The 14,912-nt window shown below is 30.9% G+C and overlaps 1 protein-coding gene across 1 annotated transcript; it reads left to right on the top strand.

Moving 5' to 3' along the window:
• Nucleotides 1-444: 444 nt before the first annotated feature.
• On the top strand, nucleotides 445-10,175 carry LOC134711485 (uncharacterized). The gene is made up of 6 exons (XM_063572099.1): nucleotides 445-756; nucleotides 2,997-3,133; nucleotides 3,851-4,020; nucleotides 5,244-5,329; nucleotides 7,404-7,448; nucleotides 8,870-10,175. The coding sequence occupies exons 1-6, from the start codon at nucleotides 660-662 to the stop codon at nucleotides 9,214-9,216; spliced, it is 882 nt and encodes a 293-aa protein (XP_063428169.1). The 5' UTR covers nucleotides 445-659; the 3' UTR covers nucleotides 9,217-10,175.
• The last annotated feature ends 4,737 nt before the right edge of the window (nucleotides 10,176-14,912 follow it).

A 14,912-nucleotide genomic window follows, 5' to 3' on the forward strand; every position in this document is an offset into this window, starting at 1 on the left:
ATAAGATTCAAACTGAAGATACTAAAAGTATCAAATTATTGTCCTGTAGATTTTGAATGTCCATATACATGCTTTTCAAATGTTTTTTTTAACAATTTTATATGTGTTGTGTCGTTGTTCTCCTCTTATATTTAATGCGTTTTCCTCGGTTTTAGTTTTTTACCCCGATTTTGTTTTTTGTCCATGGATATATGAGTTTTGAACAGCGGTATACTACTGTTGCCATTATTTATATGTTTTTTTTAAAATCCTGTACATTATGTGTTATCAGTGTGCAGTACGTTATCAGTAACATATCAACAAATTCCATGTATCTATAGATACAAAAAATCGAACGTCGAATCCATAAACGTTTTGTTTTAACAAACAGGATGAAAGTAAACGAAAAAGACATTAAAATAACGCTCGTATATATACATCTACAATTCTAAAAAGAATAATAGTTGCATGTTTAATAATTCATAATTTGAACGACGGCCCTTTAGTAGATTTTTCAACGCATGGGTTCGTTATTGATGAAAAGCATCTACATTTTACATTAGTTTGTGATCCACGATGCAGGTGAACTACACCTAAGGATAGTCTTGTTAAATAAAGGATTAGAAAATTTACTGTGAAGGGTCCGAATAAGCATGGTTTAACGGATAGTTTTGAGAGCCATGTACCTACTTATGTGGCTTTTTATCGTGGGTAAAGTAAAATCATCTACACCTTCAAACGATACAGTAGAGGAGAGTTATGAATTGATTTCTGAAGGTAAGTGTTAATTATATTTCATTTCCCTATAGGATCAGATGACTTCCTGGTTTTTGAAATATTTTCAGAATGAGAAAAGTAAACACAGAAAGTTAAGTCTTTAGGTATACAAAAAAATCGTAAAGAGTTCGGAGAAACCGTTTGTCTTGCACACAATCGCCGTTGTCATTAACAAAGCGTAATGTTGCCCGCAACAAATAGGCAACAGTGTTCAGTTGTCGGGGAAATTAAGCGGGGAACAAATGGAGAATTACAAATTTTGCTCGAAGTGCCGCCTCTTGGTTATGTCTGTCTATAATTGTAAATTATCATGAAACTTTGAATATTTAAGTTAAAAAAAAATCACAAACTGTGGAACATGATAATACGGAAAAAGAACTATGTCTATTTATTAACAAAATACGAGAAATACAGAAAAAAAATCTCAATATTAAATCGATATGATTAATTTGCAAAAGTTTCTTCTCGCTCCATGATTTTTTTTTTGTTTTACACTCAAGCATTTAACTTTTTCTTAATGTTACTTAAAACAATGTTGATTTATTATAGAATACGAAAAATAGAAATAAAACATATTTACAAAAGTTTGCCTTTATTGCTTACATTAAATGTGACAAATCTGTCCAAATTTCACATAATTCTATAAATGCTTGGCAAAGTTCATGCCTAAATGAATTTAATAAACACAAACTATATTAATTGATTATTTCATTGCATATACTGGTTATCATTTTTGTATCTGTTTATTTTCCTTCTCCTTCTTTATTTCTGACTCTTATTTATAAAATTCAAATAGTCAGTAAACTGTAAACTTTCAGTTTGTCATTAATTTACCATAAGTTATAAAAATAGTGTCGTATGGAACATGGAATTTTGGTCCTTCGTAATAAAAATTGAAAATGTCATCATCTGTAATACGAAATGACAGTGCCATCCTCTGTAATAAGAATTGACAGTGTAATCCTCCGTAATAAAAATTAACAGTGTCATCCTCTGTAATCCGAATTGACAGTGTTATCCTCCGTAATACGAATAGACAGTGCCGTTTTCTAGCTGTTAAACTAATTGATAGTTCATGTTCTGTTATACGAGTTGATAGTGTCATCTTCTGAAATACGAATGGTCTTCTTTAATACATATTGAAAGTTTCATCTATTGTACTACAAATTGACAGTGTTATGCATCTTCTGTATTACGAATTGATAGTGCCGTCTTCTGTTATACGAATTGACAGTGTCATCTCCTGGTATACGAATTGATAGTTCATCTTTGGTTATACGAATTGAGAGTGTCATCTTCTGTAATACGAATTGCTGGTCTTCTTGTGTAATACGAATTGATAGTGTCATCATATGTTATACTAATTGATAGTGTCATCATATGTTATCTGAATTGATAGTGTTATTTTTTGTTAAACGAACTTGTAGTGTCATATTCTAGAATACTCATTATCATGTCATCTGAATAATATGCATTGGTAGTGTTTATGTTCTGTTATACGAATTGACAGAATCATCACTATACGAATTGAAAGATTCACCATTTGTTAAACGAATTGATAGTGTCGTCCTCTGTCAAACGAATTGAAAGTGTCATCTTCTGTTAAACGAATTGAAAGTGTCATCTTCTGTTAAACGAATTGCTAAAGTGGGAAGGGATTAATATAAGTTGTAAAACTTGTTTCCCAATCCACTATAAATAAATATGTTTAAACTAAACTAATGTCATCTTCTGTTAAACGAATTGATAGTGTCATCTTCTGTTAAACGAATTGATAGTGTCATCTTCTGTTAAACGAATTGATAGTGTCATTTTCTATTATACGAATTGAAAGTGTCATCATCTGTTTTACGAATTGATAGTGCCATCATCGGATAACGAACTAGTATAGTGTCATATTCTGTAAAACAAATTATTAGTGTCATCATATGTTATCTGAATCGATAGTGTTATCTTTTGTTAAACGAACTGGTAGTGTCATATTCTAAAATACTAATTATTATGTCATCTGAATAATACGCATTGGTAGTGTTTATGCTCTGTTATACGAATTGACAGTATCATCATTATACGACTTGAAAGATTACCTAGTGCCATGGGCAAGATTATAAATTATTTTCCATACATACCACGCCACGCATAATATTCCTTTTCGAAATATTCCTGTCCCTCTGAGAATATATAACTAATATTCTTTCTCTTTTACAGTATATATATATATATATATATTTTTTTTACAGATTTATTAAGAATGCAGTCTAATTCTGACGTTTCGTATCACAGTTTATGGAACACATTTGGTTTTAACGGACACGACAACGACAATAATAGAAGGCGGGAAATAATTGACGACTGGAACGAATTGAAACCTCTAACTGTAGGTACCTGTTTCACCACATTTACATGGTTATAAATTCATTCTCTTTCATAGGCGGATCCAGCCGGGGGGACGGACCCCCTTTTTGTAGGAAAAATTTAGTTACTTATAAAGGGAATCACCGAAGCATGACTGAAGCGGCACCCCTTAGGTCAGCCTAAGTGGCGCCCCTTATAAAATGCTCTGGATCCGCCACTGTCTGTGTAAGTCTACGTGTATTGATACTGGCTCTGACCAAATTGGATTTTTTTGAAATCATATTTTGCTTTAGTAGCGAGAAATGTAAAAGTCTCTTTTTACTGTCATATAAAGGTGAATATTAGTGAGAGAAAAAAAATCGTGTTATCCACCATCTTTTCAGTTGATATTTCCAGTATAGAATCAGAAATAATGATACTAGTAATCCTTTCGTTTTAAAATTCCAACTCTACTAGTATATTGCAATTACCATTTTCATCTGTTCGTCCACACATCTATTTGTCACCCCTTTTCTCTCTAGAAATACTCAGCTATTTATTAATAAACTATTTGTATTATTGGTTTACGGATATGGGAAGAAAAACGACTAGGTTATTTCAGCAATTCACTTAAATTAAAGCCTGTCGAAAATTAAGAACATCGTCAGTTGTTATCGTTTGAGTCACATATCAGTACAAATTTAAATCCAAAATATTCCAGTATTCTAATCAAACATTAATAATTTGAATCAAATTTCAGATTAATATGTATTTCTGCAAATCAGGCTATCCGAACTGTGACGAAAATCACAATATTCTAGCTATTTCTATAGATGTGGTACAAACTTCACTTGGTGGAAATATTTCTAAATGGGATAGCAAAGCATGCAAACTTGACTACAAATCTTCAATAACAACAAACCGTTGCAGGTATGGAAATTCAGTTACATGTGGAGATCTAAAATTATGCAATCCAGGAGCCCGCATCATTGTCCTTTTTGTGTCTTTTATAATTAGATACAAAAAGGTGATATGGTATGATATCCAATGGGAAAACTTTCTATAACTCTCTGTACGACTCCAGTAATAGGCAAAACTAGTACCATATCTTAAAAGTTCATAATATTCCCAGGCAGGAGAAAAATCGGAATAAAAAAACCTTTCTGTCTAATTCATACTTAAACTATAAACGAAAAGTAATGACAGAAGACGATAACGAACCACAACCTCTGGGTTATAGACCCTTAGATAGCATGAAGCAGGCAAATACAGTTTTGTATGAGTTAAACATATGTCTGTGAGCGATTAACCCTTCCCCATCTTGCACGGTAGTGTAACAACAAAACGAAAGAACAAACAGAAAAATCAGTTTGAACGGACTTCAGATTATAAGCAGAAACAATTAAGTAACAAGAAGAAAATAAATCAAACGAACAAAAACAAAGTATCGATTTGAGAATACCCGCAGTTATTGAGCAATTGCAAAAAATTTTTTTGTTCGTACTTACATATTTATCCGTACACCCCAAACGGATTTAATGTAAAGACTAACGTATCATTGTACAATGCAAATATCTAAGTATCGACGAGGATGTAGGATCATAAATTTTAGCACCTTGATAAAAACATGGCTTGTAACACTACAAACTAGTTAAGATGGAGTTAATACTATAGTGCCAGTGTCTCAGAAAGCAAATTTCTTCTATCTTCATACAACACTGTGTTATATATTAAGGTATATATTAGAATAGGGGGATTTCGAGACAAGTGCCTGTGTATACCGTGGCATTATTGGATAAACATGTACTTTATTCCGTTTTTATGCCCCATCTATATATGTGCATTTTTTTTGGTCTGTGCGTCCGACCGTCTGTCCCGCTTCAGGTTAAACATTTTGATCAAAGTAGTTTTTGATGAAGTTGTGAGTTCAATCAACTTGAATCTTACTATACATATGTTCTCTATGATATGATCTTTCTAGTGTTGTGCCATATTAGAGTTTTTATCCCATTTTCATGGTCCACTGACCATAGAAATGATATTGCGAGTGAGACACACGTGTATTTTGGACTCATTCTTGTTTCTATATGAATTGGTCAATGGATTTTGAATAAAACAGCGTATGTTGAATGGCATACATATATTATTTTCAGTTTAGAAGAACACACTATCGGAATAAATGGTCGAGATATTAAGATTAGTAAAAATAATGGAGAGTTCATCATTGAAAAACAAAGTGGTAAGTATATTACTTCAAATCCGTTTAGAAAGAAGGATTGGTATTTTTGTGTCCATTAGTCTCGAGATTAAACGTTCAATTTACTTACTAACTAAAAGGAATTTCTTTTCCCCTTTGTTGTTATTTTTCCGTGATGATAAATGTCAAGTCATTTATTTCGGCGTTTTGCATTTGCGCCTGCATTTCATTTGCGCCGATTTTTTTATAGGTAAATTACAGGTGAAAAGATATAAGAAGATGCAGTATGAGTGCCAATGAGACAAATCTCTATCCCTGTCATGTTATAATTGTTTATTCTTTAGTTTTCTATGTTGTGTTATGTATACTATTGTTTGTCTGTTTGTCCTTTCCATTTTTGGCCATGGCGTTACATCAGTTTATTGTCGATTTATGAGTTTGACTGTCACTCTGGAATCTTTCGCCCCTCTTTCATTTACCATTTATCAACCTCTTCCGTTAGCCTGTTATACAAATGTTATGAATTATCAATCATAACATGTATATAACTGTTGTCCTCTGCTCCCCACGGGGGGATGGAAGTAGGGTTTCGAGCAAGATAAATCAATATAAAAGCTATATATTTTCATACTTTAAAATCAATAAGTAAAAACTTAAGATAAAAGCACTCTGTTAATGCTAAAATGAAGGATTCAAATCCATTAAAAACGGAATACATTCAAATCATAAATCTGTTCTTGTCGAGTGTGTATAGGCAACACATCTAATATATTCCTATAATTGTCGCTAACGAGGTCCATCTTTTCTTTGTCTGGCTTACGTACTGATGCGAGCATTTCTATGGAGTTTGCATTTTAACATACGTTACGGCCTGGATTTTCTTGATAAAAACATATAAGTTGGGGTGTAGCTGCTCAGAAATGAGGTGGATAGTATTACATTGTGCATGTATATGTACTTAGTCTGTAGGCTAGAATGTAAGACATTTGTCATCAGAAGGCGCATCAGACATAATGTCAAACGTGAAGCAGTCATCGATTTCATTGGGTAAAGAATGGTAACCCAAAAAATGGGATAGCCATTTACCTATGTTGCTTAATTTGTCTTTATAATCTGTGCTCAGCCCATGTTAAAGTTTTAACTTACCTATAACTTACATGTAAATCCAATTAGGAGGAAAGATAAAATCGGCGCAAATGAAAGAATGAAAATTTTCAAAATCGGCGCAAATGTCATACGCCCGTTTATTTCTAGTGTAGTAAGCCTTTCATGTGTATGCTTGATGTTGCGATCGACATGTAAATTGATTAAAACAAACCAAACAGACAAATATTGTGTAAGTTTCAATCCAATTGTGGGATTTTGAACAAGGTGAAAAAGTTAAGTAATCTGTACATGACTGTTAGATAAACCCTGTTACGGATTTTTTTTTTTATACAAAAGCATGTAAAATTAAGAAATAATTCATGGGGGCTTGAATATATCGTGATTTTACCACGGGTTGGCCCTTTATGACAAATATTTTACCCTGAGCGATAGCGAGGGGTAAAATATCGGCATAAAGGGACAACCCGTGGTAAAATCTAGATATATTCAAGCCCCCATGAATTATTTCGATTCTAATAGGACAAATACGGCAATTATTTTGGATCGAAGCGCTCTGGGTGATGGCATTATTTGCCGTTCCAATATATAAACGCACTATTAAATTGACGTAAAATAACGCAGCAAACTGAATAAATGATGATGCTTAAACTATTCATAATAACATATTTAGATAATTTTAGATTAATCTAATTATTATTGTACTTATATGTCTCATGTGTATACAAAAAACGGCTAATATAACTCATTTTAGCATCATTTGTTAACGTTTCCTTGTGATGATTTTCCGTTTCACAAGCGTGTATTTTCCCGTAAATTGCTTATATTCTGACGTCATTGTTCTATGACGTCGAGTCGCTCATTCATTAAAAAACATATGACGTGGGGGTACAATGGGAACAGCCCATGAAATATATTCATATTTTACCACGGGTGTGTACTCAAAGCGTTTGAAGGACGTCATGTTAGAATTATGTATATTATATTAACATGATGATATTTTAAATTCCAGGAAAAACCACTTTTGCTCAACATCTTTTTGTTGTCGGTGTTTACAGTAAGTATATATGCAAGTAGTATTGCAATATAGAAAAAAATGCTTGTTGTATGCTGGCGATCGGTTGTATGATGGTCTGCATGGTCTGCATGGTTTGATATATGATTTTCCTGGTATGATTTGAAACGCGACCAGAGTTAACCTCGGTAGTTTGGATAGACGATTTGTCAGAACGATAGTTAGGGTTGATATATATGTAGTCATCTGTTTTCAAGTAATACAGCAGTTGTGTAGTAGTATGGCCTTTGAACAGTCCCAACTTTTTGGTCCTTAATGGTCTTCAACTTCGATTCGTACTTTATTTTGGCCTCTTTAACTTTTTTCGAGTCGATCACCACCGATGAGTCTTTTGTAGACGCAAATACAAAATTTCAATCTTCGTATCCATAATGAGTTTATTGATAAAGGTTTCGGGTTAGTTGACATCTGGTTTAACATGTGAATGTTCTATGTTGTTCGTTTACAGCAGTATGAAAATTTGAAAACATACACTTTATAAATCCCGTCAGTACCGAAATATTGACTACTGAGATGATGATATTCTATCTAGGGAACCGATAGTCCACCGGCAACGAACTGTTTTTGAATGCAATAATTGGTTAACATAAGACACAGTTGTCGGTCTTTATGGTAATGTTGTGTAGTAATATTGAACAACTGAGCTGTCGGTGTTGTGGTGATCTGGTCAATATATACTAAACAATTTGTTGGGAACGGTAATCAGGACCTTTGTTGATCATTGGTTAATGAGGGTTTGAAATACATTGACAGCATGCATTGTGGTAGGGAGACTGTCCTGGGTTTCAAATATATTAAGCTTTCTTTTTGGCATCCTTTTATATCTAAAACTTCGAGTTTGACATGATTCTGAATACTTATGGATACATATGAAAACAACTGATTTGATTCGGCGAGGTAAAAGTTTGATTCGAAGGTTATATTATTAATTTACTCAATAGTGCCCCCAATATAAATATTTGATCTGAATTGTGACATTTTAAGTGTTCTTTTATTTCGGATAGATATATTTTGGGATACAAGCGAACTTTAAATCATTAGAAATGTTGAATACTTTAAATAACTTTTTAAGTATATCTATTAAAAAAAAAAAAAGTCATAGCGGAAAAGACAGCTACAACAGAAAAAGAAAATCAGACAAGAAGACAAAACCAGTTCCAAAAAATATAAAAAAGAAAACTAAAATAAACAATACGAAACTCTGTCAAAAACTTCGGAATCAGACGCTTCGGAAGGGTTACGCGCAAGTGACGTCTCATAAATCCTCACATAAGCCACACCAGAGACATATAATACAATTGTATTATATGTCTCTGGCCACACAACGCTTGAGCAGAGACATGTATTATATGTCTCTGGTTTGAGATGCAGTTACGGAAATAAATATTTCAAATATATTTCAGATGAAACTGTTTGCCTTTGTGATTGTGTTTACTTTGATAAAATGGAAGCATTTAAGAACAAAACGCGGGAGAAAAAATCTATGGAGGAACTGAAAGAAGAAATGGCACCTGAGTTAGCAGAAATGAAAAAGAACTTGACTGTTGATCCCAAAACAATGTCATCATTTTTAAATACAAAAGTCAGCAAAGGAGACGAGCGGAAGTCGTCGAAACAGATTGGTGTGTTAGGAATTGTTTTTCTGACAATAGAAGTGTGCGCACTTGTATTAGCAGACTTGATATCATATAGACAACATTGGGCAATGATCCGTGATAATTGGAATGGTTTTCGAGCGCGGTTTTTCTAACTGCTGAAAAAATATGACCATCGAATAAGTCATGTTTTATTGACAAAACAATTGTAAATAGCATGTATATATATGTTTGTATGTTATGTTTATGTTATGTTTATGTTATTTTATGTTTATGTTGTGTTATGTTTTTGTTATGTTTTTGTTTATGTTATGTTTATGTTGTTTGTTTATAAGACAAATGTATTGTAAGTCTGGTGATGAAACTTAATGTTCACTTATTTAGATGTGCTGTAAAACACTCAAGATTGTGAGAACAGAGTACTTCTGCAACTCTTAATTTAGAAGCTGATATTTTATACAATTATAGCCTTTATATGAGATCGTTAGGCAGTTATATCGACATAAGAGAAGCATATTGACTGAGGACGAAGTAAAATGTTTTGTTTGAAGTGTAGATATATAGTTCGTTTCTGATCCCCAAAAATGTGTTTAAAATGATAAACAACTGATCAAATGAGGGATATTTAAAGTTTAAAACAGAATTCTGTTTAGAACAAAACCTTCTGAAATTAAAGAAGGTCACATTAAAGTGGGTAACATAAAGTTTCCCATCGAAACCAGGTGAGAAATATAGAGAGTATTGAGAGATAATTTGTTCAATTTTTGGAACATGTTTTGGTATTTTTTTTATATTACTATATTATGTGTATGTAAATTATTGTAGTATAAGATTTTGAGAAACTCATACCTCCATATCATACCAAATATCCCAAAAAATGAGTTTGGTATTGTAAAATTTTATAATGGCAAATTTGTGTATAGGTAACAACTTTTAACCAAAAGGTAAAAAAGAGCTACTCAGAGTAATATTGTTTTTAGACATAATGTCTTTATTTTTGATAATGTAGTATTTCCCACTTTCTACCTATATTATACAGTAAGTGGTGTAAAATATTCTACTGTTACCCAATCTGCTGTGCCTGAGTTTTTCTTAATAAATTTTGAAAAAATTGTCAACTTTTAATTATACCATCCCTTTTGGTAGTGGTCAATGATGCTGAAAGTCTATTGAACAATAAAGCTGACTTTTAAAATATGTGTAACTTCGCTTTGTATGCAGGTAAGATCTATGAAGTGTCTTTCCATGTGCAGTGTGGAATCTTTGTATAAAGCTTAACATTTTTCAAGATTCTGTTTGGTTATATTTCTCCTGCTCTAGGGAATGTCTGTTGTCCTGGCTATTTATTATATTAAAACCGAAAATAAATTTGCTAGAAATGTTTAAAACAAGTAATAGCAATAAACATTATTTGTCTTGGAAATTATTAAGAGGTTTTACATTCTTCTATTACAGGATTCAAAAGACCTCAACTTTTTTCATGGTACACTGGCCCTTTTTCCAAAGATGTGGATTTATTATATTTGATTAAGAGATCCATTGTTATTGGTAAATTTTCCTCTGGTAAAATTCACCTGAATTTGACCTAGTTTTAATGGTTCATTTATCAACTTGGCTTTCTTGGTGTGATAATTTTCATATTACTGTGAATAATAGGTGTAATATTATACTAAGCACATGTCCATCTGACAGGGTTAAACTGATTATCACTCTTTTCCATCTTTTATCTTACTTTTTTGGATGATTGGATCAGCTGCTGAATTACTTTAAGAGGTCATCTGAATCACCAAGAGTTAAATATACCAACAATTGATAGATATCTGAATACCTCATGTTAATTGTTCACTGATCAATGTTTAGTTTTCACACTAAGGTGATTTATTACAATGGTTATGTGAAATAGAACAACTGTAACTGGTCAAGAGAATAATTGTCTTTGTAAAAGTCTGAAAATTGAAGACCTCAGGAAATGGCCTGATCAAAGGATTTGGAAATTCATCTCTAATGATAACATCCATAGACATATTTTAAGGCATGATCTAAAGTAAATACAAAATAACAACATCTCCCAGCATCATTCTTAGACATAGCATACTGGCAATAAGAAATATTCTCAGTTTTACAATCATAATAAGATATTACCACATGTTTTTTTTAAATATTTTTAATGGATGGAATATATATGTTTCACTTATGCTCATTACTTGATCACAGTGTTAACATCCCACAATTCATTGCTCTCAATGACAGTTATATGAAAACAAAATGGAGTCACCACCTGAATATCAAAAGCATTCAGAACTGAAACAATATATACATATATACTTATTCTATGTAGTTAAATTAAGAAAAAAATATAACAGATTATTTAGTTGTTTGCAGTGATTAAAAAGTTAGAACTATCTCCAGAAAACTAAAAGTTGTCAAGCATCAGGTTTATGTGACATTTTTTTCTTAAGCAGAAAGTGACTTCATCTATGAAAGGTTTCATTTATACCAATTACTTTTTCCCACCATGGTATGATTTATTTGTATCTTTACTAATGTAAAACTATAAATAGATCAACCTTTTTTTAATTTGAAGCACACTGATAATTTATTTGCATTTTAATTTAAAAAATCAGAGTTCATTTTATATATTTTGAAGTACTCGGATGTGTTGTTCATTAAGGTTTCAAAAATTTCGAAAACATGAGCAGGATTTTTAAAGATTTTCCCTGGAAAATGTTGCGCAAACTGAAATTTGTATCCTAGAAATATTCAACAAACAATATTCTGTAACATATAATACATCTATCCTTCTCAAGATGTTAGGACAAATATAGCTATTAAAAGATAAGGACTTGTCAAAATATAAGATTTGTTAAAAAAAAAATTGCAGACAGAGTTTTGATAGTTTTTTTTGTAAACAAAAAGATATGAATCGGACTGAATAAGAGATAAAATGCATTTAACTACACACATCTCTAGTTTAAATTCAATTGACATTGAACATATCCTGTTTCATTGAAAATATTTGATACAAATATACTTTACAATAACTTACAATTTGTTGACATTCCTTCAAAATAAATGGATTTTACCACTACATATTAAGATAAATTTTCCATACAAGAAAAACAAGAAAACTAAACACACATATATCATATCTGATTAAAAATAGTGAATACACAATTTGTGACCATATAAACAAAAAGAAAATCGCTCTAAATGGTGACAGACGTAATATTTTTCGCCCTTAAAGAGTCATTGTTTACCAGAAGTGGAAAATGGCAATTCCAATTGGAGCAAAAGATGTTTAGTAAATAAGTGTATCTTAATACTTATTTTTTAATAATTTATCTAATATATTTCAAGTGCACTTATAAATTTGGTAAACTTTAAGGATATCGATAATGTAACATTGTTTTTTCTTCATAATGCAACAACTAAAACCGTCAACAAAAAATGCTCTGCATTTTCAGAAATTTTATATTTTTGAAGAAAAAAAACACTGTTTGATCTTTGTGTTTTTGTATTTTCATAGTTTGTATGAAATTTGCTTAGAATTCTAAAATTTTCTGCTTGTCAAAAAATAAATCAATCACAAATATTTCAAACTTACAGTTATCATATTTAGTTAGAATTTTTTTTTATGATTTATAAGTTAAAAGTTATATATACAAGTTACCATAAGCAATTACTCACATTTGTTTATGTAATTCATTAAATTGTTTACAAAATCCAATGATGAAATTATTATAAATAAGTTCCCAACTATTTGGTTTTAAATGAAAAAAAACATATCATGTAAACTAAGAATTTCTTTGGTTTTTCACTTATTAAGTTTGTAGACACAATTTCAAGAAATATTTACTAGCATATGACTATCCAAAAAATTATTTAAAAAAATAAATGACATTTTCAATGGATAATTCCGACAATTTCACAATTTATTATTAACCTTTACCCAAAGACTGTAGCAAGATCAAAATTAAATCTTTATATAAATCAAATCAATGCACTTAAGAAAGTATAGTTTTAATTTGAAAATTCTTTGGAATGACATTACAACATGATATAAGTGTACTCTTTTTAGCATACAAACATAAAAATATTGCATTATAAAAACAAACTATGACCTGCATTTTATATTAATGACCAAAATATACAGCAAACAGAAACATACACATATCTGATTAAAATGTCGCCTGTATTGATGAAATCATAGAGATAATAGCTTATCTTTCATATCAAATGCTTTATATGTTAAAACTAACTTGGGAATTAAAATATGAAATTGATTATGATGGAGTATTGATTAAATAAATATGTTATAAATTATAAATGTGAAACTTTAATTCACAATTGATTCTATAAGTGTGCACTGTATTATGACCCGTGTAAAATTACAGAAATATTATCTCGTCACTGGCAATTGAATTTTGATGTCCAAATTTTAATTAGTTTACATACAATCATAAAAGGACACAATACTGAAAATAAATTATTGCAAGAAAAGAACTAGAATGACACTATGCTTTATTATATTCAATATAATCACATAAATATTCTCTTTAATATAAAATATCACACAAAAGGGTAGGAAATCTCTAAGGAATTTTTCATGCATAAGCAGTTACTCTCATAATAAATTAAGAAAGGAAATTGTTTGAAAATAATTTTAAAATGCTTGTGGACAGTATTGAACTAATAAGAAATCAAAGCGCTGACAACGCTATAAGCCAGCCAATCTGACCTAATCACCAAAAACATCCTATCCATGTATGTGAATACAAATGTTTTATTCAACACAGTTGCTAGAGGCTCCCTTTGCAGTTTTTAGAGGGATACACATACAACTTGGATAGAAGTTCCTTTCCCATGTCTTATTCTAGACGTTTAAATGAACCAGAATCAACAGTAAATTTAACTTTGCAAGTATCACATCTTTGTATTCAAAAATGCAAAACAGACAAAGACAGATGAAACAGTTTCATCAAGAGGTTTTTAGCAGATGAAGTTAACCCATATTTAAATCTGAAACAATCATGTTGAAGATTAAATTTTCTATAGTTTAGAATGGGACAATTAACCAAAACAATGTCATGTAAACCATGTAAACTGCATGTTAGGCCCCAAGCAACGCTATTATAGTCTACTTGTGGAAAAATGAAAATGGACAGGGCTAAGTGCATATCAAATTAATCAAGTTACAATAACCATGAAGTCAGAAAAGTCTTGATTGTCGGTTTCCTTATCTGGGCAATTTAAAATTTGAATATTAGTTCAAATGTCTGGTACACACTAATTTTTAAAACTCTTTTCTTTGCTAAGCAGAATTCATCAGATTCATTTATTAACAACAACTGTGATTAGAATTTACAAAAATAACTGAATATTACTAACAGAGATGCAGTAAGAAACATTCAAGCCAAGATTGTTTGAATATGACAGGAAATTTTAGCGAAGATAACAACAATGGCTAGACAAATAAATGCTTTGAGTTATATCAATATTAGTGGTAAATATACAGAAAAAAATGGTGACAGTGGAAATGTTCCCAAAAGAGTTTATGAATTCATAATTTAACATTATGAAAAAAACATAAAAAAAATAATAATGATTACAATATCTATGGACTGGTATACTTAAATCACAGAAACCCAGGATTGTCTTTTTTTCTGTTTTGTCAATTTTTATTTTTTTTAATTTCTATTCTGTATAACAGATATAATTTGTAGCATTGGATAAAATATGGGATAAAAAATAGTAATGTCTGCATATGGATAATTCTCTTTTTATCAGAACTTCATTTTCTTTTCACAACAACAGGCTTGTTATTCCAAATTTTCCTTATTGCAATTAGCAA

The sequence above is a fragment of the Mytilus trossulus genome, chromosome 3 (assembly GCF_036588685.1).
Source record: "Mytilus trossulus isolate FHL-02 chromosome 3, PNRI_Mtr1.1.1.hap1, whole genome shotgun sequence".
Classification (NCBI taxonomy): Eukaryota; Metazoa; Mollusca; class Bivalvia; order Mytilida; family Mytilidae; genus Mytilus; species Mytilus trossulus.

What these genes read in the sequence shown, in the direction of transcription:
- LOC134711485 (XM_063572099.1), top strand. Translation starts at nt 660, where the DNA reads ATGTACCTACTTATGTGGCTTTTTATCGTGGGTAAAGTAAAATCATCT. An exon ending in ATAACAACAAACCGTTGCAG is followed by an intron (nt 4,021 to 5,243) that starts GTATGGAAATTC and finishes TATTATTTTCAG; the next exon opens with TTTAGAAGAACACACTATCG. An exon ending in TTTTGTTGTCGGTGTTTACA is followed by an intron (nt 7,449 to 8,869) that starts GTAAGTATATAT and finishes AATATATTTCAG; the next exon opens with ATGAAACTGTTTGCCTTTGT.